General features: G+C 47.6%; 1 protein-coding gene across 9 annotated transcripts in view; it reads right to left on the reverse strand.

Annotated features, from left to right (window-relative positions):
• Positions 1–24,372, reverse strand: part of EPB41L1 (erythrocyte membrane protein band 4.1 like 1) — a 140,290-nt gene that overhangs the window by 36,788 nt on the left and 79,130 nt on the right. For all 9 annotated transcript variants that reach the window (XM_056549949.1, XM_056549951.1, XM_056549948.1 and 6 more), the window contains 7 exons: positions 16,093–16,281; positions 14,675–14,815; positions 14,439–14,543; positions 13,395–13,437; positions 13,110–13,185; positions 8,333–8,551; positions 6,720–6,807 (listed from right to left, as the gene is read on the reverse strand). In XM_056549949.1, the coding sequence (XP_056405924.1) occupies positions 6,720–6,807; positions 8,333–8,551; positions 13,110–13,185; positions 13,395–13,437; positions 14,439–14,543; positions 14,675–14,815; positions 16,093–16,257 (837 nt within the window). In that variant the 5' untranslated portion in view covers positions 16,258–16,281. The remainder of the gene's footprint in view (positions 1–6,719; positions 6,808–8,332; positions 8,552–13,109; positions 13,186–13,394; positions 13,438–14,438; positions 14,544–14,674; positions 14,816–16,092; positions 16,282–24,372) is intronic.

Below are 24,372 nucleotides of genomic sequence, written 5' to 3' on the forward strand. Positions count from 1 at the left end.
AGCACATAATGTGACCCCTCTGGCGCATTTGTCTTAATTTTCCATTGCAGCGCTATATGTGAATGGTATATCTATCAGAACGCATCCAGCAGCCGCCGGCCAGATGATCCTGATAGATATACTATTCATTCATAGCGCCTGCGGCGGCTGCATATGAATATAGATGTGCTGGGGGGCAGAGAGATAGCGTTATCTGCCCCCCACAGCGCTTCTATGTACATATGCAGCCTATGCTCTATGAATGAATAGTATATCTGTCAGCATCATCGGCCGGGCGGCTGCTGGATGCGCTGCTGACAGATATACTTGTCACATATAGCACTGCACAAATGCACTATATGTGACAGATATATTATTCATTCATAGAGTGTAGGCTGCATATGTACATAGAAGCGCTGTGGGGGGCAGATAACGCCATATGTCTGCCCCCCCAGCACATCTATATACATATGCAGCCGCCAGCGCTATGAATGAATAGTATATCTCTCAGGATCATCTGCCGGCAGCTGCTGGATGCGTTCTGATAGATATACCATTCACATATAGCGCTGCAATGGAAAATTAAGACAAATGCGCCGGCGTGGTCCCATTATGCGCTGGCGGGGGGTATAGGTATATACATATAAATGCGCTGGCGGGGGTCATATTTTTATTAATGCGCTGGGGGGCTAGATATATAGCGTTCTATTCCGCCCCCCTCCCCACAACACTTTTAATATACATATGTCCCCTCACATTTGTCACGATGCCGGCTGGCAGGAGGTGGATCCTCTGTGCCAGAGAGGGATTGGCGTGGACCGTGCTAGTGGACCGGTTCTAAGTCACTACTGGTTTTCACCAGAGCCCGCCGCAAAGCGGGATGGTCTTGCTGCGGCGGTAGTGACCAGGTCGTATCCACTAGCAACGGCTCAACCTCTCTGACTGCTGAAGATAGGTGCGGTACAAGGGAGTAGACAGAAGCAAGGTCGGACGTAGCAGAAGGTCGTGGCAGGCAGCAAGAATCGTAGTCAGGGGCAACGGCAGGAGGTCTGGAACACAGGCTAGGAACACACAAGGAAACGCTTTCACTGGCACAATGGCAACAAGATCCGGCGAGGGAGTGCAGGGGAAGTGAGGTATACATAGGGAGTGCACAGGTGAACACACTGATTAGAACCACTGCGCCAATCAGCGGCGCAGTGGCCCTTTAAATCGCAGAGACCCGGCGCGCGCGCGCCCTAGGGAGCGGGGCCGCGCGCGCTGGGACAGGACCGACCGAGAGCGAGTCAGGTACGGGAGCCGGGGTGCGCATCGCGAGCGGGCGCCACCCGCATCGCGAATCGCATCCCGGCTGGAGGCGGTATCGCAGCGCACCCGGTCAGTGGATCTGACCGGGGCGCTGCGGGAGCGAGAGTGTAGCGAGCGCTCCGGGGAGGAGCGGGAACCCGGAGCGCTCGGCGTAACAGTACCCCCCCCTTGGGTCTCCCCCTCTTCTTGGAGCCTGAGAACCTGAGGACCAGATTTTTATCTAGGATATTGTCCTCAGGTTCCCAGGATCTCTCTTCAGGACCACAGCCCTCCCAGTCAACCAAAAAGAAGGTTTTTCCTCTGACCTTTTTGGAGGCCAGTATTTCCTTTACGGGAAAGATGTCTGAAGAACCGGAGACAGGAGTGGGAGAGATAAGTTTAGGAGAGAAACGGTTGATGATGAGTGGTTTAAGAAGAGAAACGTGAAAGGCATTAGGAATACGAAGAGAAGGAGGGAGAAGAAGTTTATAAGAGACAGGATTAATCTGGCACAAAATTTTGAAAGGACCAAGATAGCGTGGTCCCAATTTGTAGCTGGGAACACGGAAGCGGACATATTTAGCGGAGAGCCATACCTTGTCTCCGGGAGAAAAAATGGGGGGAGCTCTTCTTTTCTTATCAGCAAACTTCTTCATGCGTGATGAAGCCTGTAAGAGAGAATTTTGGGTCTCTTTCCATATGGTGGAAAGATCACAAGATATTTCATCCACAGCGGGTACACCAGAGGGCAAGGGAGTAGGGAGGGGGGGAAGAGGGTGACGGCCGTACACCACGAAAAATGGGGATTTGGAAGAAGATTCAGAAACTCTGAAGTTATACGAGAATTCGGCCCATGGTAGAAGATCTGCCCAGTCATCCTGGCGGGAGGAAACAAAATGCCGTAAATAATCACCCAGGACCTGGTTAATTCTTTCTACTTGCCCATTGGATTGAGGATGATAAGCAGAAGAAAAGTTTAATTTAATCTTGAGTTGTTTACAGAGAGCCCTCCAGAATTTAGACACGAATTGGACGCCTCTATCCGAGACGATCTGCGTGGGCAACCCGTGAAGACGAAAAATGTGTACAAAAAATTGTTTTGCCAACTGAGGCGCAGAAGGAAGACCAGGAAGAGGGATGAAATGTGCCATCTTGGAGAATCGATCAACGACCACCCAAACAACAGTGTTGCCACGGGATGAGGGTAAGTCTGTAATAAAGTCCATACCAATCAGAGACCAAGGCTGTTCGGGAACAGGCAGAGGATGAAGAAGACCAGCGGGCTTCTGGCGAGGAGTCTTATCCCGGGCACAGACAGTGCAGGCTCGCACAAAATCCACAACATCCGTCTCCAGAGTCAGCCACCAATAGAAACGAGAGATGAGTTGCACGGATTTCTTGATGCCCGCATGACCTGCGAGATGGGAGGAGTGACCCCATTTGAGGATTCCGAGGCGTTGGCGTGGAGAGACGAAGGTCTTCCCTGGAGGAGTTTGCCTGATGGAGGCTGGAGAAGTGGAGATCAGGCAGTCAGGAGGAATGATGTGTTGCGGAGAGAGCTCTACTTCCGAGGCATCCGAGGAACGAGAGAGAGCATCGGCCCTAATGTTCTTATCGGCAGGCCGAAAGTGAATTTCAAAATTAAATCGGGCAAAGAACAGAGACCACCTGGCCTGGCGAGGATTCAGCCGTTGGGCAGACTGGAGATAGGAGAGGTTCTTGTGATCGGTGTAAATAATAACTGGAAATCTTGATCCCTCCAGCAGATGCCTCCATTCCTCAAGTGCTAATTTAATGGCTAGTAGCTCTCGATCCCCGATGGAGTAGTTCCTCTCCGCCGGAGAGAAGGTCTTAGAAAAAAAACCACAAGTAACAGCATGCTCGGAAGAATTTTTTTGTAGAAGGACCGCTCCAGCTCCTACTGAGGAGGCATCAACCTCCAATAGGAAGGGTTTAGATGGGTCAGGTCTGGAGAGCACGGGAGCCGAAGAAAAGGCAGACTTGAGCTGTTTAAAGGCGTCTTCCGCTTGAGGAGGCCATGACTTAGGATTGGCATTCTTTTTGGTTAAAGCCACGATAGGAGCCACAATGGTGGAAAAATGTGGAATAAATTGTCTGTAATAATTGGCGAACCCCAAAAAACGTTGGATAGCACGGAGTCCGGAGGGGCGTGGCCAATCTAAGACGGCAGAGAGTTTGTCTGGATCCATTTGTAGTCCCTGGCCAGAGACCAAGTATCCTAGGAAAGGAAGAGATTGGCATTCAAACAGACATTTCTCTATCTTGGCATAAAGTTGATTGTCACGAAGTCTCTGAAGAACCATGCGGACATGCTGGCGGTGTTCTTCTAGGTTGGCAGAAAAAATCAGGATATCGTCCAGATACACAACAACACAGGAATATAAGAGATCACGAAAAATTTCATTAACAAAGTCTTGGAAGACGGCAGGGGCGTTGCACAGGCCAAAGGGCATGACCAGATACTCAAAGTGTCCATCTCTAGTGTTAAATGCCGTTTTCCATTCATCCCCCTCTCTGATGCGGATGAGATTATAAGCACCTCTTAAGTCCAGTTTGGTAAAGATGTGGGCACCTTGGAGGCGATCAAAGAGTTCAGAGATGAGAGGTAGAGGGTAGCGGTTCTTTACCGTGATTTTATTAAGACCGCGGTAGTCAATGCAAGGACGTAGGGAGCCATCTTTTTTGGACACAAAGAAAAATCCGGCTCCGGCAGGAGAGGAGGATTTGCGGATAAAGCCCTTTTTTAAATTTTCCTGGATGTACTCAGACATAGCAAGAGTCTCTGGGGCAGAGAGAGGATAAATTCTGCCCCGGGGTGGAGTAGTGCCCGGGAGGAGGTCAATAGGACAGTCATAAGGCCTGTTAGGAGGTAGAGGCAGATATCCGCACAGGCACAGTAAGACGTGGAGAAGCAGAGTTGACATCAAGGACTGTTTCACCTTTGTGCGGAGTCAGCGTACGTCTTTCCAGGCGGGGAGGACGGATAGGACAATCCTTCAGGAAGTGTTCGGTACCGGCACAGTACAGGCAGAGATTCTCCATGCGGCGTCGTGTCCTCTCTTGAGGTGTCAGGCGAGACCGGTCAACTTGCATAGCCTCCACAGCGGAAGGCACAGGAACGGATTGCAGAGGACCAGAGGAGAGAGGAGCCGGGGAGAAAAAACGCCTCGTGCGAACAAAGTCCATATCCTGGCGGAGCTCCTGACGCCTTTCGGAAAAACGCATGTCAATGCGAGTGGCTAGATGAATGAGTTCATGTAGGTTAGCAGGAATTTCTCGTGCGGCCAGAACATCTTTAATGTTGCTGGATAGGCCTTTTTTAAAGGTCGCGCAGAGGGCCTCATTATTCCAGGAAAGTTCTGAAGCAAGAGTACGGAATTGCACGGCGTACTCGCCAACGGAAGAATTACCCTGGACCAGGTTCAGCAGGGCAGTCTCAGCAGAAGAGGCTCGGGCAGGTTCCTCAAAGACACTTCGAATTTCCGAGAAGAAGGAGTGTACAGAGGCAGTGACGGGGTCATTGCGGTCCCAGAGCGGTGTGGCCCATGACAGAGCTTTTCCAGACAGAAGGCTGACTACGAAAGCCACCTTAGACCTTTCAGTAGGAAACTGGTCCGACATCATCTCCAAGTGCAGGGAACATTGAGAAAGAAAGCCACGGCAAAATTTAGAGTCCCCATCAAATTTATCCGGCAAGGATAGTCGTAGGCCTGAAGCGGCCACTCGCTGCGGAGGAGGTGCAGGAGCTGGCGGAGGAGATGATTGCTGAAGCTGTGGTAGTAGCTGCTGTAGCATCACGGTCAGTTGAGACAGCTGGTGGCCTTGTTGCGCTATCTGTTGTGACTGCTGGGCGACCACCGTGGTGAGGTCGGCGACAACTGGCAGAGGGACTTCAGCGGGATCCATGGCCGGATCTACTGTCACGATGCCGGCTGGCAGGAGGTGGATCCTCTGTGCCAGAGAGGGATTGGCGTGGACCGTGCTAGTGGACCGGTTCTAAGTCACTACTGGTTTTCACCAGAGCCCGCCGCAAAGCGGGATGGTCTTGCTGCGGCGGTAGTGACCAGGTCGTATCCACTAGCAACAGCTCAACCTCTCTGACTGCTGAAGATAGGCGCGGTACAAGGGAGTAGACAGAAGCAAGGTCGGACGTAGCAGAAGGTCGGGGCAGGCAGCAAGAATCGTAGTCAGGGGCAACGGCAGGAGGTCTGGAACACAGGCTAGGAACACACAAGGAAACGCTTTCACTGGCACAATGGCAACAAGATCCGGCGAGGGAGTGCAGGGGAAGTGAGGTATACATAGGGAGTGCACAGGTGAACACACTGATTAGAACCACTGCGCCAATCAGCGGCGCAGTGGCCCTTTAAATCGCAGAGACCCGGCGCGCGCGCGCCCTAGGGAGCGGGGCCGCGCGCGCCGGGACAGGACCGACGGAGAGCGAGTCAGGTACGGGAGCCGGGGTGCGCATCGCGAGCGGGCGCCACCCGCATCGCGAATCGCATCCCGGCTGGAGGCGGTATCGCAGCGCACCCGGTCAGTGGATCTGACCGGGGCGCTGCGGGAGCGAGAGTGTAGCGAGCGCTCCGGGGAGGAGCGGGAACCCGGAGCGCTCGGCGTAACAACATTGTCCATTTTAAAAACCCCGCTGGGATCCCTGAATGGCTCTTCAGTACCGGCCATTCAGGGCTCCCGGCGGGGAATTTAAAAATGAAAGTAAAAAATACATTGTGTACATCGCAGGGTTGCGGAGCATGCTTAATAACTTCTGATCGGATCAGGTGTCAGAAGTGAGACCCAGCACGATCAATCCCTCAGCCCCTGTACTACAACCCCCATCATGGAACAGACTCTGTTCCATGATGAAGGTAATAGTACAAACACTAATGTAACCTCCCCAGCCACCAGCAGACTCCCGCAGCCGGGGAACTACTACTTCCATCATGGAAACAAGTCTGTTCCATGATTGGAGTAGTAGTAGTCCTGGCTGTGGGAGTCTGTAGGCTGAGGTGTTAAAACGTCCGTACATGACGGATGTTATAACAGGTCTTAACGGATGAATATGCCCGTTATTTGGACAGACATTATTCAGCCGTTAGCATCCGTAAATTCACCCATTATTAAACATCCGTTAACAATACATTATAACAGGCGTTTATTAACGCGTGAACTTTATAGTGTGAAAGCAGCCTTAAAGATATTGCCCAAGATTAGAAAAAGGGGTCCAGGGTTTCTAGAAACAGTGACACTTTGGTTCATGGCCTGTGTCAGTATGGCAGCTCAGCCCTAATCACTTGAATAGGGTTGGGCTGCAATAGCAGACACCTTTGTTGAAATCCTAGACAACCCTTTGCTGATTGTGTGAACATGAAGATGTGATACATGCTGCAAGTATAAAAGAATCCTTTAGTATGATCTGCATATCCCATTACCTTAGCATGGTGTAAATCTACTCCATACATTGACAACTTCTTGGCGTTTTCTAGAAAATGAATTTCGGCCTCAGCTGGAGTCATTCCTCTGGTTAAAAAATATACAAACATAAAAATAATTTGAGTTATAATGTAAGTTATCTATACAAGGTGGTATCAGAGAAAGTCTCTAATACACTAGTTGTTTCATGCAGATAATCACAGTATTCTGAATCCTTAGCGGTCTCACAGGGTGGACAATGGGAAGCAGTGTTCCCCTATCACATGATACAACATCTGCAGGGGTAAGGTACAGAACTTCCAACTTTACTGCTAGATAGAAAATGTTCATTGTTTCTAGAGGAGCTTCAGTTTCTCTGCATCCATCTCACCTAACATGGTTAAACATTGACCCTTCTATTGTTTCTTCAGCACCAGAGAACATATTGCTCCTAATTTAGTGTTAGAGTGAAGGTACTAAATGTACATGTCAGTAAGCACCACCAGCACTAGCATAGGAGGCTGGTGACACTTGCAAGTCTTTGCAAGACAATCTGGGCATATATGTAAAGTTTACCTACTTTGCTTTACCAATCTTTTATTAATCTGTATTTACTCCTAATTTTATAATCCAGACCCGCTTTCACAGTTATGCAGGCTTCAGAGCTGAATTTCCCCAAAGTTATTTTCTTACTTAAAGGAGTACTGCAGTCTTAGACACTTATCCCCTATATGCATGATAGGGAATAATTGTCTGATCGCGGGGGATCCGACCGCTGCATCTCTGCCTCTTCAATAGAGATACATGGAGGGGGCGTGTCGGCCGCAGTGTCATGCTGTGGCTGACATGCTTCCTGCACGGGAGAGCCGTGGCCCTGTACAGGAGATCACAGGGGGTGAAATACTGCAATAAAGAGGTATTTTCATCTAATATACATATCCAATAATAGCAATTCCATAAATATCTGATTGATTCTGGTCTCAACCCTGGGACCTGCCCCTATCCCAACATCGAGGGCCACCCAAGCCCCCTCTGACCTACTTGTGGCAACTGGAGGTGGTTGGAAAGTCATAAATAGCTGAGCGGTCAGTTTTAAACATTTTTTTTCATACATTTTATTGACTTTAATGGGAGCTACATAAACAGCATAGCACCTCGAGAGAACTCTCTTTGCGCAACTCCCAGTACGGTCAATGGCATTATAGTTAAACCTTTATGACATGTCCTGTGCATTTGGGATAACCCTTTAATGTGTGCACAGAGTACTGTATGGTGAAATGTGGAAGGCTTTAAGCTTTGTACTGTACAGCCATAAGTTATAGGCAAAAGGAACATTCCTGACAATCTGCACAGATATTTATAGAAGCTCAGGTAAGCTGTTAGGGTAGGTCTGTCAACATGCTTGGAACTTGTTCTAGAAGTAACCAGCATATTTGTGAAGTAGCTCTGGAATAGCATATCTAGCAATACAATATAAGTAAAGTATATCATTCATTTTTCAATATAGATTATGGCTATATGTATATATATATATATATATATACACTGTGAAGTGTTGTGTTCAAAGATGAACATACCCTTTAAATTGATAGCCTGGTTGTTACCAACTGTGTCCTCATGTCAGTGCTGTTACCTGTATGTCTTGTGCAGCTCCATGACTCTTTCTTCCAGCTCTCTTGTTTGATTAGGGGAGAAACGAAGTTCACTAACATAATTCCCTTGATTTTCCTCAGGGTCATAGTCGCCAAGCTCAGCTTGTACAGTATAAGACCCCAACAGGGCATGAGTGACGAAAGAACAGGGTAGACGCCCACTGATGATGTCAGCACGCAACTGTAGGCACAGATAATACCTGCCGCAAAAGAGCACAAAAATAAATTGATGTAGAGGAATTAAGGTTGGGCATTGCTGAATAATGAAAAAATATAAATATAAAAAATATTATTTATTCATAACCTTAAAGGGGTACTCCGCCCTTAGACATCTTATCCCCTATCCAAAGCATAGGGGGATAAGATGTCTGATTGTGAGGGGTCTGGCCGCTGGGACCCCCCGTGATCTTCGGGCTAGCACTCCGGCATTGTGAACATTTATGTTCAGAACGCCGGCTTCGGGCAACATGCCCTCCATTTATGTCTATGGGAGGGGGCATGATGGCTGTGGTTGTCACGACCACAGCCGCTCAAGGCCAGCAGTCTGAACATAAATGTTCAGAAAGCCGGCCCGAAGAGCGCCTGCAAATCACCATGCAAATCACGCCCCCTTTGCCCAACAGACATGCCCTCTGGCGCAGACGACACAAAAGGCATGTGCGGATGCTAAAAGTCACATAATAAATATGGCGAACTCCGATTCTTGATCTGCATTGGCCATTTGGCGCTATGTTTACAGGCGTAAATGGTTAAGTAAGTGTCCCCCAATGTGACTACACAATCTTTGTATACAGTGTACAATGCATTGTAATTGCATTTGATGGTTCAGCCTACTACATTATCCCATCGCCTGACCCAGCCAACACCCCTATCTAACCTTCTCATCTATTAGAGCAGCGTTTCCCAACCAGGGTGTCTTAAACTACAACTCCCAGCATGCCTTCACCGTGGTTGGGAAACACTGTGTTATAAATGGTATAGCCCTTATCCCTGTTCAGATTCACTCCACCTATATGGATAGCAACCTAAACTCCCCTTCTTTATGGATTCAGAAGCAGGCGCATTGGCTTCTTCTTCAATGCTACATATGCCTTTAAAGGCAAACATATACATGAGGAGATTTTGTTTGTAACTATTTGCTGTCACATTTGTCTACCAATCTCAGATAAAATAACATTTTCTTTCCCTCTGACCAGCACAAACAGGCATTTTGCATTAGTAGAAAATATAAATCAGATAACCTAGGAGCGCTGCAAAATGCCAAGCTAGTTGTAAAGTAAATGCAGCTCACAGTAATAGATGTGTCAGAGCATAAAAGCAAGCGAGGGTGTGTGAGGTCATTCGTGTCTCCTAGCAACAGGTTTACATGCTGTCAAATACACAATCAAAGCGCATACGAGTTCTTGCAAAATGTGATGCTCCTATGATCAAAATCAATATAGGAAAGAAAAATAACACCCCAGATATAATCTTTAATGCTAACTGATGCCATATGTGATTATATAGGGATATATATTTACAATGCAAGTGGTTAATGAGGCTCCAATCACATCACATTTTGGGCCACGTTGCCATTATGGGCTCATTCACAATATGATAGGCAGCCTACCATTGTTCTCAACAGGATTCTAATCCACCATTCACACTACGGAATTTCGTACCCCAGATTGTGCCAAAAGAATGAACATGTTCATTCTTTTGGGGGAATTTGCTCTGAAATGCTATTGAGACAGCACATTTCAGAACAGTCCTAGTTTTGACGGCGCCCACTCCATGTGGAATTTCTGCCAAGAATATCACTGAACAAAGATTCTGCAGTGCGAAGGAGCCCTTATACATCAGGATATTAGCAAAATTAATATTCTGACATATACCATGGCATACCCAAAACATTTAATGATTGTTTTTTGGGGAATTGTTGTCTATTAAGTATATCTGGCAACCCGCTCACTAAAGTATTGACTAAGTATTCTCATTAAAAGTTCGACCATATTCACAGAATAGGAGATAACTAGCTGATCAGTGGGGGTCCGACAGCAGGAGCCTTCACTGATCCTGCGAACAGAGGACTAATGTCCTCTGCATGAAGGGAGCTGCACCATACATGCGTGGCCACTGCCCTATTCATTCCCCAGAGGACTTCCGAAAATGGAAGAGCTGAGTGATCATCATGGCACTGGGACGTTGCACTGGGCACTTGCATTGGACTTCCCTGTACAGGGTGAGGTGACGATATTTATACCAAAATCCGTGACCAATTCAGTTTGATTGTGGCTAAACCCTTGTGCTGTAAAAAGAGAAACGGATGACTGCTGCGCTGGTGGCTGTCCTAGAACCACATTTGGTGACATCTGAGGTTGTCACAAACCTCTGTGCCTGTCATGCTGACTCGTATTGTTCTGTCTGTAAGTGATTCTGGAGAGGACGAGCCAGGACTGTACCTGGTCAGGAGATCTGGGGCTGGAGACTTCTTCAGCTTGCATACAGGAACTTCGTAAAAGACTCCCCCTACTTAGGGCCAGAGACAAGAGAGTGTGAATTGCCAGGCATACTGGTCTAAGCTGAGTGGCCTGGAGTTAATGGGGCAGTAGCTCTAAAATTTGTGTATGAAACTACGGTAGTCTGTTGTGCAGTTAGTCAATTATTGAGCCTTCCGGGTAGGATCTGTTAACATTATTGCTTCTTTGAAATTGTCATCTTGTCATTGTCATCAAAAGTTGTAGTAAATTGTCTTCGGTTCTGCAAGTGACTATGTGTGTCTCTCCCAGTCCCACTTTGTATCCCTGGGCCTAGGCTAGAGGCCTGGCCTAACCTTATCCCTCACAGAACTTGCGGGCCTGCTACCCACATCAGACAGAGTCCCCCGATATAACCCCCTTTTTCCAGGTGCACAGCGGGTATGCGGCAGTACAGGTCAGAACACATTTTTGCCAGTATCCCAATGTATGCCGGCAACATAGCCCCAAAATGTCATGTGAGTGGGGCCTGATAAATTGTATATCCTAAATTCCATTACTCTGTCACACAGGGACAGTACACCCCAATATAAAAAATGTACATGTTCTGTCTGTAAAGGATACTTTGCTAGCCTCTTCTATGTGTTAAGTGATACATGTTTCCATCTTTTGAAACACATGATTTTGCTGCTCTTCTCTTTATTATTTGTGTCAACATATTATGTAGAGCTTTTTGAGTACTTGATCTGAAGCTAATAAAGCTCCCAATATGTCAACAGCTCTATGCAATGTTATGGTCTATAGCTTCAATGCTTCTAGACACTACAGGTGTTTAGTGTAGTCAATAAAAAAAGGAATCCCTGGTGTTGCTAGGCAACCTGCTTTCAATTGGATATGCTGTTTAACAGCAAAATAGAACTCATGGATCTAAATTAGGAATTCATGAACCTGCATCATCTCGAAATCACTCATCTTTGATATGTTGGTCGTTGATTCACCTAACACCTACAGCATGGAATGAGGTTTGCAGCCTCTTGAAAGCCTATAGTGCCTGTAATATCTATAAAGTAAACTTAATAAAGACAGTTCTGCAATGTGTCAATAAACCCTAATGAATTGCAAAGACCGGAGTGGCACTTAACGAACCTGTTCACACTTGACATTGCTGGCAACCTTTGACAAATATCAGAATATCAGAAGGTTTGATTGATTTCAGTGGCTAGTTTACCCCAAATTGTTCCCTTAGAATGGCATCACACATAGCATATTTTTGAAGCAGGTTTTTGAGTGAAAGACAGAAGTGGTCAAGCAAGAAGGAGAGTAATAGGGTTTTCGACACTTGCTAATAAACTATGTACAATTGATGAGCACTCCTTTAATTTGTAGATGTTACAGGGCATACCCCCTGGCCACCTAGTCCTGAACGCACCAGGGCATACATGTATTTCCTGATGTGTTTACGGTCTTTGAAGCGAACGCAGACGCTGCATTTGCTTTATAGACAGTGGGTACCGGCTGCCGGGGCTCACTGCTAATTCCGGATGTCAGCAGCTGGGACCCACTGCTATAAGGGATGAGATATAAAGGGGAAGGGATGGGATATTGTTGGCAGAACATGATACAGTGGCCCTCATTTACTATTCTAAACCCGACCTCTTTTGTCGGGTTTTTTTGTCGCATCTTTGTCTGCGCCATGTCGCAGACATTGTGCGCCAGTCTGCGACACGATGCGACATTTTTTCCCGACGGACCCGATGTGGATTCTCCCAAACCCGAAAAAGGGGCGTAACCCGACATTTCTGAGCTTTCCCACGTATTTATTAAGGTTTCCAACCCGAATTTGTTGTATTGTTGTGGATTTTTTCCCGACAGCTCAGAGGAGTTGGAAACCAAAACCAACAAAACCCACGTGCGACAAACAGGATGCGACATAATAATAAATACCAGGGGAAAAAAGCAGTCGGGTAAGAAAGCAAGATAGACTTACAACCCGATTTTCTTAGTAAATGAGGGCCAGTATGTTTACATGGGGAGATGTGAGGCCAACTAATAATCATTTTTTTAATCATACGCAATCCCAGCGATCGGCTGATGATTGAGCGGTTTGTCATATTTTGGCTGATTGCTGTTCCTTTAACATGGGGCAGAATCGGCCTTCAGCCTGTAATCACCCTGTTTAAAAGGCCGTCCCTTTGGCAATGGTATTTTTGCAAATGCTCTTTGTAAACCACTCTAAATATAAAAAATGGCGTATCTACTCTTTTAAAGTCATTGCCACATCGTCACAATCCCTTCCTCACACCTTGTGATGTCTTCCGTGAGTTGAGCCGGATCAGGAGGATAAAATTTCACCGTGAAACCAAATGTCCAGGGTCCACCTTAAGAGACACATAGAGCTGGTTAGATGAGTCGGCAAACATGGTAAACTGGATGAGGAATAACAAAAGGAGTAGAAAAAAAAGTATATAGATGGATGAGACATCATTTTTATAAACAAAGAAGATGGTTGTATAAGGTAAGATAGTTGTCCAAGAGACAAAGAGAGATTGAGAAGAAGACAGTGTCAAGCGTGAGTTTCTACACTCACTTCTGATCTGTTTTTTTATCTCCTTGGAGGGATCCAGCCAATTCTGTAAAACCAAGGTGGCAGTGTTAGTACAGAAGAATCACACAGCAGTTTGATTTTATTGGTGAAACCAAGCAATTGCTGTTAACAGTATCTTGACATAAGTTGATACACAGATCGCATTTTTATTGCTACTGAAAGCTGTACCATGATTTTAACCCTAATATTCTCCCTATGCTTGTGTATGTTGGAAAACCAGCCACAACAGATCAATTAATTTCACTTTAATGAATGTCATGTAAAAGTGACTACATTTGGTACATTTGCAAAAATATGCAGGTTTTTTATTTGTTTGTGGGATTCAAAAGCGTGGATGGCCAAATCAAGTAATCTGCTGTTTCCATTTAAATCAATTCAATGTAATGCTTCAACCTATCGGGTCCTTCAGAGTGAGTGGTGCCCTTTGTACTCATTTTTCTGCTCTAATAGATTAGGTCCTGAAAAACTCCCTCTCTATTATTTTAGATATTCCTAATAGGGCATTTGAAAGCAAGATTTTAAAGCAAATGTCCCCTTTAAGAAAAAGAAACAGTGAATAGGTAATAAGCTGTTAGCATGAACATTGCCTCAACTGATGACTAATAACCAGCAAGTACATGAGGTCAATGGTCAACACTGAAGATAATCATAATGCAGAATGGCCAGATGTTAAGTGCATCCTGTCATTCGGAAAGCATGCCATTTGGTGGAAATAATTCCAATAAGTCTCAAGAGAGCAGTATATTGCTCATAATAGGAAGACCTATATACCCGCTGTATTAGAGTAATTTTGTTACAAGCCTCAGAGCCTGTATGCAGCCTCTATTTTAAAGCACCTCTGAATACATGTTGTTTTTTGTTGTTGTTTTTTCACTTGATTGTGCTTTACAGCCTAGTATTAAGCTAGCGTTATTTGGGGTATCCATAAAAGATTAAAAATATGGATATTGGCATACATTTAAGAGCACAAAAAGGATGGACTTTTCATTACGATGCAATATCAGATATGGTTTCTAGAAGCATTACCTTCTGACTGTCGGTGTCACAGAATGTAAGTCCAAAGTAATCTTTTTCCAGCAAGTTAAGGTGTGCACATACAGTATCAAACAGGACCTGCCCCCTGGAATGTTTCTGAAACACAAGAAGCCATCAGAAAAAGGAGCGGGCATAATATTGATCTGAGACGTCAACCATTAAAGTCATTAAAATTCTCTGATTCCCTTTTTTTTTTAACCCCATACTGACTGCATTTTTTTTCTTACCTCCACTTCGCACTCATAGTGGGAAGAGTCCAGGAGCGTCACCCTACAAAGTGCATTCTTGGGTTTTCGATTTCTCTGCGGCGATCTCTGATTATGAGATGGTGTTGTTCTGTCTTGTGATACATCAAGCCTCTCTTCACTCTAAAGTTCACAATGATGATGAGCATACTGTTAGAATCTCTGATCAAAAACTATACATATATATATATATATATATATATATATATACACACACACACACCTTTAACATATATTTATAAATTAGTGCATAAAAAAAAAGAAAAAAACGTAAAGTAGACTCAGTAACAGAAGACAGAAAAGTGTCAAGAGTTTACGATAAAAAGATGTGGAGACATTATGCTTGGAAACACAAACCATAAATAGTAGTCATGAGTACAACATTGTCTGACTATGACTCACTGCCTATTAGGTAGCCTCATCATAGGGCTTTTAAACAAAATTGCAAAAATTATTTCAATTGTTTACTAGTTTGTCAAAAATGGATTCCACCCATTGGGCATTGACTAAAACCTGTAATTGTTTGACAGCAGTTTTCAAATGTCTATTTAATTGTCTGTGCATGTACTCTGTGTAATAATGTCTCAAATATCTGAAACGGTACTCCGCCCCTAGACATCTTATCCCCTATTCAAAGGATAGGGAATAAGATTGCCATCACGCCCCCTCCCATAGACATGAATGGAGGGGGCGTGGTGTGACGTCACGAACATGGAAGCCTGAAGCCTATGTTCTAAACTGAACATAAATATTCAGGACGCCGGGTTGCTGGGCGGTAGATCGCAGGGGGCCCAGCAGCCGGACCCTCTGCGATCAGACATCTTATCCCCTATAGATGTCTAGGGGTACTCCCCTTTAAAAAAAAACTGTGGCCAACCCCAAAAAATTATACTGTTATAGCTTTTTACAGTTTCTTGATACGGCACCAAGTGGGTGGGATTATACAGTCAGGGGGTTTGTTTCTTGTACGTAACCAATCACCTGATCACCCGTCACTCCAATTATTAAAATTAGGTTCACACCCATTTGACTAATTTGACACACATGTCACGGGAGTAGGTGGGAGTGGAACACACATAGCGGGAGCTGGAAGTAATGGGCAGAAATGCATCGGAATCGGGATTATAAACACAGTCCCATCCAGGGCTTTACTTTGCATTGCCAACGGCTGTCCTGGCATGCTGGGAGTTGTAGTTTTGCAACAGCTGGAGGCACCCTGGTTGGAAAACTCTGGTGTGGAGGATACAACCTATGAAAAAAGCTAAATTATATCAATCTATTCCAACATTTCCAGGAGGAATAACAGGAGTTCAAAGTAAATAGTTAATGGTTATTTTATGAAAAAAAATAGTAATTACTAAAAATGAGAGATAAGAGATCAGATATGAATGCGAACTTACATCTGTGTTTCTCCTTAAATTCTCGTTGAATCCTGAGCGGTCTACATTGTTAGCAGGGGTTTGCGGCGTGTCAGGTGGAAGTAGTGCAGGATTGTGTACTCCATCCTGGGCAGGCCCATCTGCACCAGGATTTAATTCAGTTTCAGCCCCTACCTCTGTGGTCATTGTGACTCCTCAGACTGTTCTAGGCTGCAAAAGAAAGGAGAAAGGGATCCTTGAGTACAAAATGAAAAGCATCCACAGCAAACATGTACCCTGCCTACAAATGGACATTAGTAGATACACATCCCGTACAACACTGCCAAATGTTTTGCCACTATAAATATAATTATATAGAAGTTCAGTACAGCCCGATCCTTTGCCGATAATCTGCAATGAGCAGATTAAAATTAAAACATAAGGCCCAAGGTCAAGTGCTTTTATACAGTTCATGAAACTTAACTTACATAAAGTAGACTTTCTAAATAATCTAAAGTAAGGTTCATATAATTCCCTATAATACATAGCTGCTGCAGAACTTCATTTTCAATAACATACATTAGCATTCCCTGTTTCAGTGCAAGCCATAGTCTACCCCTCCATAGAGTGCCATCCATCCACAAAGTGATCGAAAAGTGCCAGGTAGTGTGTATCTACATACAGTCATGGCCCTAAATGTTGGCACCCCTGAAATTTTTCTAGAAAATTTCTAGAGTATTTCCCACAGAAAATGATTGCAGTAACACATCTTTTGCAATACACATGTTTATTCCCTTTGTGTGTATTGGAACTGAACCAAAAAAGGGAGGAAAAAAATGCAAATTAGACATAATGTCACACCAAACTCCAAAAATGGGCTGGACAAAATTATTGGCATCCTTTATTTAATATTTGGTTGAACACCCCTTGAAAAAAATTACTGAAATCAGTCGCTTCTTATAAGCTTCTTACACCTCTCAGCCGGAATGTTGGACCACTCTTACTTTGCAAACTGCTCCAGGTCTCTTTTATTGGAAGGCGCCTTTTCCCAATAGCAGTTTTAAGATCTCTCCACAGGTGTTCAATGGGATTTAGATTTGGACTCATTGTTGGCCACTTCAGAACTCTCTCGCTGTTAAGTACCAGTCAGGAGGCAGGTGGTGGATCCACTGGACCAGAGGGGCGATGACGTGGGCCGTACCAGGGGAACGGAGTCTAAGGGGCTACTGGTCTTCACCAGGGCCCGCCGCAAAGCGGGAGGGTCTTGCTGCGGCAGGTAGCCCCCAGGTTGTTCCACCCGATAGGGACTCAACCCCTCTGGTTGCTGAGATGGACGCGGTACAGGAGAAGCAGGCAAAAGTGTAGTCAGATGTAGCAAAGGTCAGGGCAGGTGGCACAGGTTCACAGGCGATAGTCAGGCAACAGGTCAGGGCAGGCAGCAAAGGTTCACAAGGCGGTTGTCAAGGGGAACGGCTCAGCAATGGGCAAGGGCAAACACAGAACTATGGGAACGCTTTCACTAGGCACAAGGCACTAAAGATCCGGTGAGGGCAGGAAGGGGCTGGGAACCTTTATAGAACAGTGAGGGCCAGGCACCAATCAATGGTGCGCTGACCCTTTAACCCCTTAAGGACTCAGCCCATTTTGGCCTTAAGGACTCAGACAATTTAATTTTTACGTTTACATTTTTTCCTCCTCGCCTTCTAAAAATCATAACTCTTTTATATTTTCATCCACAGACTAGTATGAGGGCTTGTTTTTTGCGCGACCAGTTGTCCTTTGTAATGACATCACTCATTATATCATAAAATGTATGGCGCAACCAAAAAACACTATTTTTGTGGGGAAATTAAAACGAAAAACGCAATTTTGCTAATTTTGGAAGGTTTCGTTTTCACGCCGTGCAATTTATGGTAAAAATGACGTGTGTTCTTTATTCTGAGGGTCAATACGATTAAAATGATACCCATTATTACATACTTTTATATTATTGTTGCGCTTAAAAAAAATCACAAACTTTTTAACCAAATTAGTACGTTTATAATCCCTTTATTTTGATGACCTCTAACTTTTTTATTTTTCCGTATAAGCGGCGGTATGGGGGCTCATTTTTTGCGCCATGATCTATACTTTTTTTTGATACCACATTTGCATATAAAAAACTTTTAATACATTTTTTATAATTTTTTTTTAAATAAAATTTATTAAAAAAGTAGGAATTTTGGACTTTTTTTTTTTCGTTCACGCCGTTCACCGTACGGGATCATTAACATTTTATTTTAATAGTTCGGACATTTACGCACGCGGCGATACCAAATATGTCTCTAAAAATGTTTTTTACGCTTTTTGGGGGTAAAATAGGAAAAAACGGACGTTTTACTTTTTTATTGGGGGAGGGGATTTTTCACTTTTTTTTAACTTTTACTTTTACTTTTTTTTTTACACTTGAATAGTCCCCATAGGGGACTATTCATAGCAGTACCATGATTGCTAATACTGATCTGTTCTATGTATAGGACATAGAACAGATCAGTATTATCGGTCATCTTCTGCTCTGGTCTGCTCGATCACAGACCAGAGCAGGAGACGCCGGGAGCCGGACGGAGGAAGGAGAGGGGACCTCCGTGCGGCGTTATGAATGATCGGATCCCCGCAGCAACGCTGCGGGCGATCCGATCGTTCATTTAAATCGCGCACTGCCGCAGATGCCGGGATCTGTATTGATCCCGGCACCTGAGGGGTTAATGGCGGACGCCCGCGAGATCAGCAGCCGGGATCAGCCGCGCATGACACGGGCATCGCTCCGATGCCCGCGGTTATGCACAGGACGTAAATGTACGTCCTGGTGCGTTAAGTACCACCTCACCAGGACGTACATTTACGTCCTGCGTCCTTAAGGGGTTAAATTTCATGAAGCCGGCGCGCGCGTGCCCTAAGGAGCGGGGCCGCACGCGCCGGGGGACAGAGGCAGCGCAGGAGGACGGAGCTAGGGGGTGCGGTGCGTGTGCGGGGACTGGCCGCCACGCTAACCGCATCCCCGACGGAGGAGACCCTGCGCTCCCGGTCAGCGTGTGTGACCGGGACGCGCAGGGACACCGGAGACTTGGGCAGGGACAGCGAGCGCTCCTGTCCAGAGGAGGGGACCGGAGCGCTCACCGTTACAGTACCCCCCCTTTGGTCTCCCACTCATTTGGTACCAAGGAAACTGAGGATAAGGCTGCGGTCCAATATATTCTCCTCAGGCTCCCAAGATCTTTCCTCAGGACCGCAGCCCTCCCAGTCGACCAGAAAAAATATTCTGCCCCGCATGAACTTGGACGCCAAAATCTCCATGACAGAGAACACATCCGTTGTGTCGGCCACAGGGGTAGGAGTAGAGACCTTAGGGGAGAAGCGATTGAAGATGGCAGGCTTTAGGAGGGAGACATGGAAAGAGGAATCCTGAGGGAGGAAGGAAGATGGAGTTGATAAGACACTGTATTGATTCGCTTCTTGATTCTATAGGGTCCCAAGTAGCGGGGACCCAACTAGTAGCTTGGGACCCTAAATCGGATATATTTGGAGAGCCACACCTTGTGACCAGGGAAAAACTCAGGAGTAGCTCTGCGTTTCTTGTCTGCCTGAAACTTCATGCGGGCAGAGGCTTTGAGGAGAGCGGTGTGGATCTCTCGCCAGATAGAAGAGAAATCCCGGACAAGGTCGTTGTTACGCCGAGCGCTCCGGGTCCCCGTTCCTCCCCGGAGCGCTCGCCTCATCCTCGTTGCTGCAGCGCCCCGGTCAGATCTCCTGACCGGGTGCACTGCGGTACCGCCTCCAGCCGGGATGCGATTCGCGATGCGGGTGGCGCCCGCTCGCGATGCGCACCCCGGTCCCCGTACCTGACTCGCTCTCCGTCGGTCCTGTCCCGGCGCGCGCGGCCCCGCTCCCTAGGGCGCGCGCGCGCCGGGTCTCTGCGATTTAAAGGGCCAGTGCACCTATGATGGTGCCTGGTCCAATCTTCCTAATTACCTTGATTAGTTTCCACCTGTGCACTCCCTACTTATACCTCACTTCCCCTGCACTCCCTTGCCGGATCTTGATGCCCTTGTGCCTAGTGAAAGCGTTCCCTTGTTTGTTCCTAGCCCGTGTTCCTGACCTCCTGCCGTTGCCCCTGACTACGATCCTTGCTGCCTGCCCCGACCTTCTGCTACGTCCGACCTTGCTTCTGCCTACTCCCTTGTACCGCGCCTATCTTCAGCAGTCAGAGAGGTTGAGCCGTTGCTAGTGGATACGACCTGGTCACTACCGCCGCAGCAAGACCATCCCGCTTTGCGGCGGGCTCTGGTGAAAACCAGTAGTGACTTAGAACCGGTCCACTAGCACGGTCTCGCCAATCCCTCTCTGGCACAGAGGATCCACCTCCTACCAGCCGGGATCGTGACAGTAGATCCGGCCATGGATCCCGCTGAAGTTCCTCTGCCAGTTGTCGCCGACCTCACCACGGTGATTGCCCAGCAAGCCCAACAGATTGCCCAGCAAGCCCAACGGATTGCCCAGCGAAATCACCAGCTGGCATACTTGACCACCGTGACACTGCAACTTCAGTCACAGATACAGCAGCTGCTGCCACAGACACAGCAGCTACAACAACCATCTCCTCCGCCGGCTCCTGCAACTCCTCCGCAGCAACCGGCCGCTCCTAACCCCTGCTTGTCCCTGCCGGACAAATTTGATGAGGACTCTGGACTCTGCCGTGGTCTCCTTTCTGGAAAGGCCTTGTCTGGGGCCACACCACTCTGGGACCGCAATGATCCTGCCACAGCCACAGTCCAGTCCTTCTTCGCTGAGGCCCGTGGTGTCTTCGAGGAGCCTGCCCGAGCTTCTTCTGCCGAGACTGCCCTGCTGAACCTGGCCCAGGGTGTTTCTTCCGTTGGCGAATACGCCATTCAGTTCCGTGCTCTTGCTTCCGAGTTGTCCTGGAATAGTGAGGCTCTCTGCGCGACCTTTAAAAAAGGCCTATCCAGCAACATTAAAGATGTTCTGGCCGCACGAGAAACTCCTGCTAACCTACATGAACTCATTCATCTTGCCACTCGCATTGACATGCGTTTTTCCGGATGGCGTCTGGAGCTCCACCTGGATATGGACTTTGTTCGCACAAGGCGTTTTTTCTCCCCGGCTCCTCTCTCCTCTGGTCCTCTGCAAACCGTTCCTGTGCCTCCCGCCGTGGAGGCTATGCAAGTTGACCGGTCTCGCTTGACACCTCAAGAGAGGTCACGACGCCGCATGGAGAATCTTTGCCTGTACTATGCCAGTACCGAACACTTCCTGAAGGATTGTCCTATCCGTCCTCCCCGCCTGGAAAGACGTACGCTGACTCCGCACAAAGGTGACACAGTTCTTGATGTCAACTCTGCTTCTCCACGCCTTACTGTGCCTGTGCGGATATCTGCCTCTGCCTTCTCCCTCTCTACTATGGCCTTCTTGGATTCCGGATCTGCAGGAAATTTTTTTTTGGCCTCTCTTATCAACAGGTTCAACGTCCCTGTGACCAGTCTCGCCAGACCCCTCTACAGCAATTGTGTTAACAATGAAAGTTTGGACTGTGCCGTGCGTTACCGCACGGAACCCCTCCTAATGTGCATCGGACCTCTTCACGAAAGAGTTGAGTTTTTGTTCCTCAGGTTCTTTGGACCCAAGAAGAGGGGGAGACCCAAGGGGGGGGGTACTGTTACGCCGAGCGCTCCGGGTCCCCGTTCCTCCCCGGAGCGCTCGCCTCATCCTCGTTGCTGCAGCGCCCCGGTCAGATCTCCTGACCGGGTGCACTGCGGTACCGCCTCCAGCCGGGATGCGATTCGCGATGCGGGTGGCGCCCGCTCGCGATGCGCACCCCGGTCCCCGTACCTGACTCGCTCTCCGTCGGTCCTGTCCCGGCGCGCGCGGCCCCGCTCCCTAGGGCGCGCGCGCGCCGGGTCTCTGCGATTTAAAGGGCCAGTGCACCTATGATGGTGCCTGGTCCAATCTTCCTAATTACCTTGATTAGTTTCCACCTGTGCACTCCCTACTTATACCTCACTTCCCCTGCACTCCCTTGCCGGATCTTGATGCCCTTGTGCCTAGTGAAAGCGTTCCCTTGTTTGTTCCTAGCCCGTGTTCCTGACCTCCTGCCGTTGCCCCTGACTACGATCCTTGCTGCCTGCCCCGACCTTCTGCTACGTCCGACCTTGCTTCTGCCTACTCCCTTGTACCGCGCCTATCTTCAGCAGTCAGAGAGGTTGAGCCGTTGCTAGTGGATACGACCTGGTCACTACCGCCGCAGCAAGACCATCCCGCTTTGCGGCGGGCTCTGGTGAAAACCAGTAGTGACTTAGAACCGGTCCACTAGCACGGTCTCGCCAATCCCTCTCTGGCACAGAGGATCCACCTCCTACCAGCCGGGATCGTGACAGTCGTCAACTGCAGGTACGGGAGAAGAGGATGTCAGCGGCAGAGGTGGAAGAGGCTGGCGACCAAAAACTACAAAAAATGGAGACAGAGGAGTTAGATGTTAGAGGCAGAGGAGTGCTTGTAATTATAGGAAAATTCTGCCCAGGGAAGCAGATCAGACCAGTCATTGTGGCAAGAGGAGACGAAGTGGCGTAGATAGTCTCCCAAAATTTGATTCACCCGTTCCACCTGGCCATTGGACTGAGGATGGTGGGAAGATGAGAAGTCCAACTTGACCCCTAGCTGTCCACATAGAGCTCTCCAAAATTTAGAGACAAATTGTACCCCACGGTCTGAGGCAATGTGCTTGGGAAGACCGTGGAGGCGGAAAATATGCTGGAAAATTGTTTGGCCAACACTGGCACAGACGGAAGACCAGGTAGAAGTACGAAGTGGGCCATCTTCGACAAGCGGTCTACTACGACCCAAACATCATTCCATGGGAGGAGGGGAGTTTGGTAACAAAGTCCATGGCGATGTGAGACCACGGAGCCTCAGGAATAGGGAGGGTCAAGAGGAGACCAGCAGGCTTCTGGCGAGGTGACTTGTCCCGAGCACAAATCATTCAAGCTTGGACGTAATCCGAGACATCCTTCTCCAAAGCAGGCCATCAGTTTCTTTGGGAGATAAGCTGGAGAGTTTTCTGTACCCCAGGATGACCTGCAAATAAAGAGACATGGCCCCACTTGAGGACTCGTAGGCACTGACGTGGAGGCACATAGGACTTGCCTGGAGGGAGAGAGCGCAGATCCACTGGAGCAACGGCAATTAGGCGCTCAGGCGGAATTATCGGCTGGGGAGTTGTTTCGTGGCCCACCACATCGGAAGAGCGGGAAAGGGCATCCGCCCTGATGTTCTTGCTCGCTGGCCGAAAATGAATCAAAAAATTAAAGCGAGCAAAGAACAACGACCAGCAAGCCTGACGTGGATTCAGCCTTTGTGCGGATTGGAGGTAGGCCAGGTTCTTGTGGTCCGTGAAAATGCTCACAGGGTGGATGGAGCCCTCGAGAAGATGCCTCCACTCCTCGAGCGCCAATTTTATAGCCAACAGTTCCCTGTCATCAATAGAATAATTTCTCTCGGCGGGAGTGAAGGTCTTGGAGTAGAAGCTGCAAGTGAGAGTCTTGCCCCTGGGTAACTTTTGGGTGAGTACGGCTCCGGCTCCCACGGAGAAGGCATCCACTTCCAGGGAGAATGGCTTAGTGGGGTCAGGTCTGGAGAGTACGGGTGCGGTGGCAAAAGAGGCTTTCAAAGACTGGAAGGCTTCTTCAGCTTGAGAAGGCCATGATTTAGAATTAGCCCCTTTCTTGGTCAAAGCTACTATGGGAGACACCAGAGTGGAGTAATGGGGAATGAATTGCCTATAATAATTGGCGAAACCCAAAAATCTTTGAATAGCACAGAGACCTGAGGGACGTGGCCAGTCAAGTACCGCAGAGAGCTTGGCCGGGTCCATCTGTAAACCCTGGGGTGAAATGATGTACCCTAGGAAGGGCAGACTGGACCGCTCGAACAGACACTTCTTGATGTTAGCATAGAGGCGATTCTTTCTAAGGCGTGAAATAACTAGACAAACATGGACTCGATGTTGGTCCAGGTTGGAGGAGAAGATGAGGATGTTCTCAAGGTATACAACCACGCACGTGTAGAGCACGTCTCTAAAAATGTCATTGACAAATTCTTGGAACACAGCAGACACGTTGCAAAGACCAAATGGCATCACTAGGTATTCAAAATGGCCATCCCGTGTGTTGAAAGCGGTCTTCCACTCGTCACCCTCTCGGACTCGGATCAGGTTGTAAGCTCCTCGCAGATCCAACTTGGTGAAGATCCTAGCCCTACGGAGATGGTCGAATA

Source organism: Hyla sarda, chromosome 13 (assembly GCF_029499605.1).
Source record: "Hyla sarda isolate aHylSar1 chromosome 13, aHylSar1.hap1, whole genome shotgun sequence".
Classification (NCBI taxonomy): domain Eukaryota; kingdom Metazoa; phylum Chordata; class Amphibia; order Anura; family Hylidae; genus Hyla; species Hyla sarda.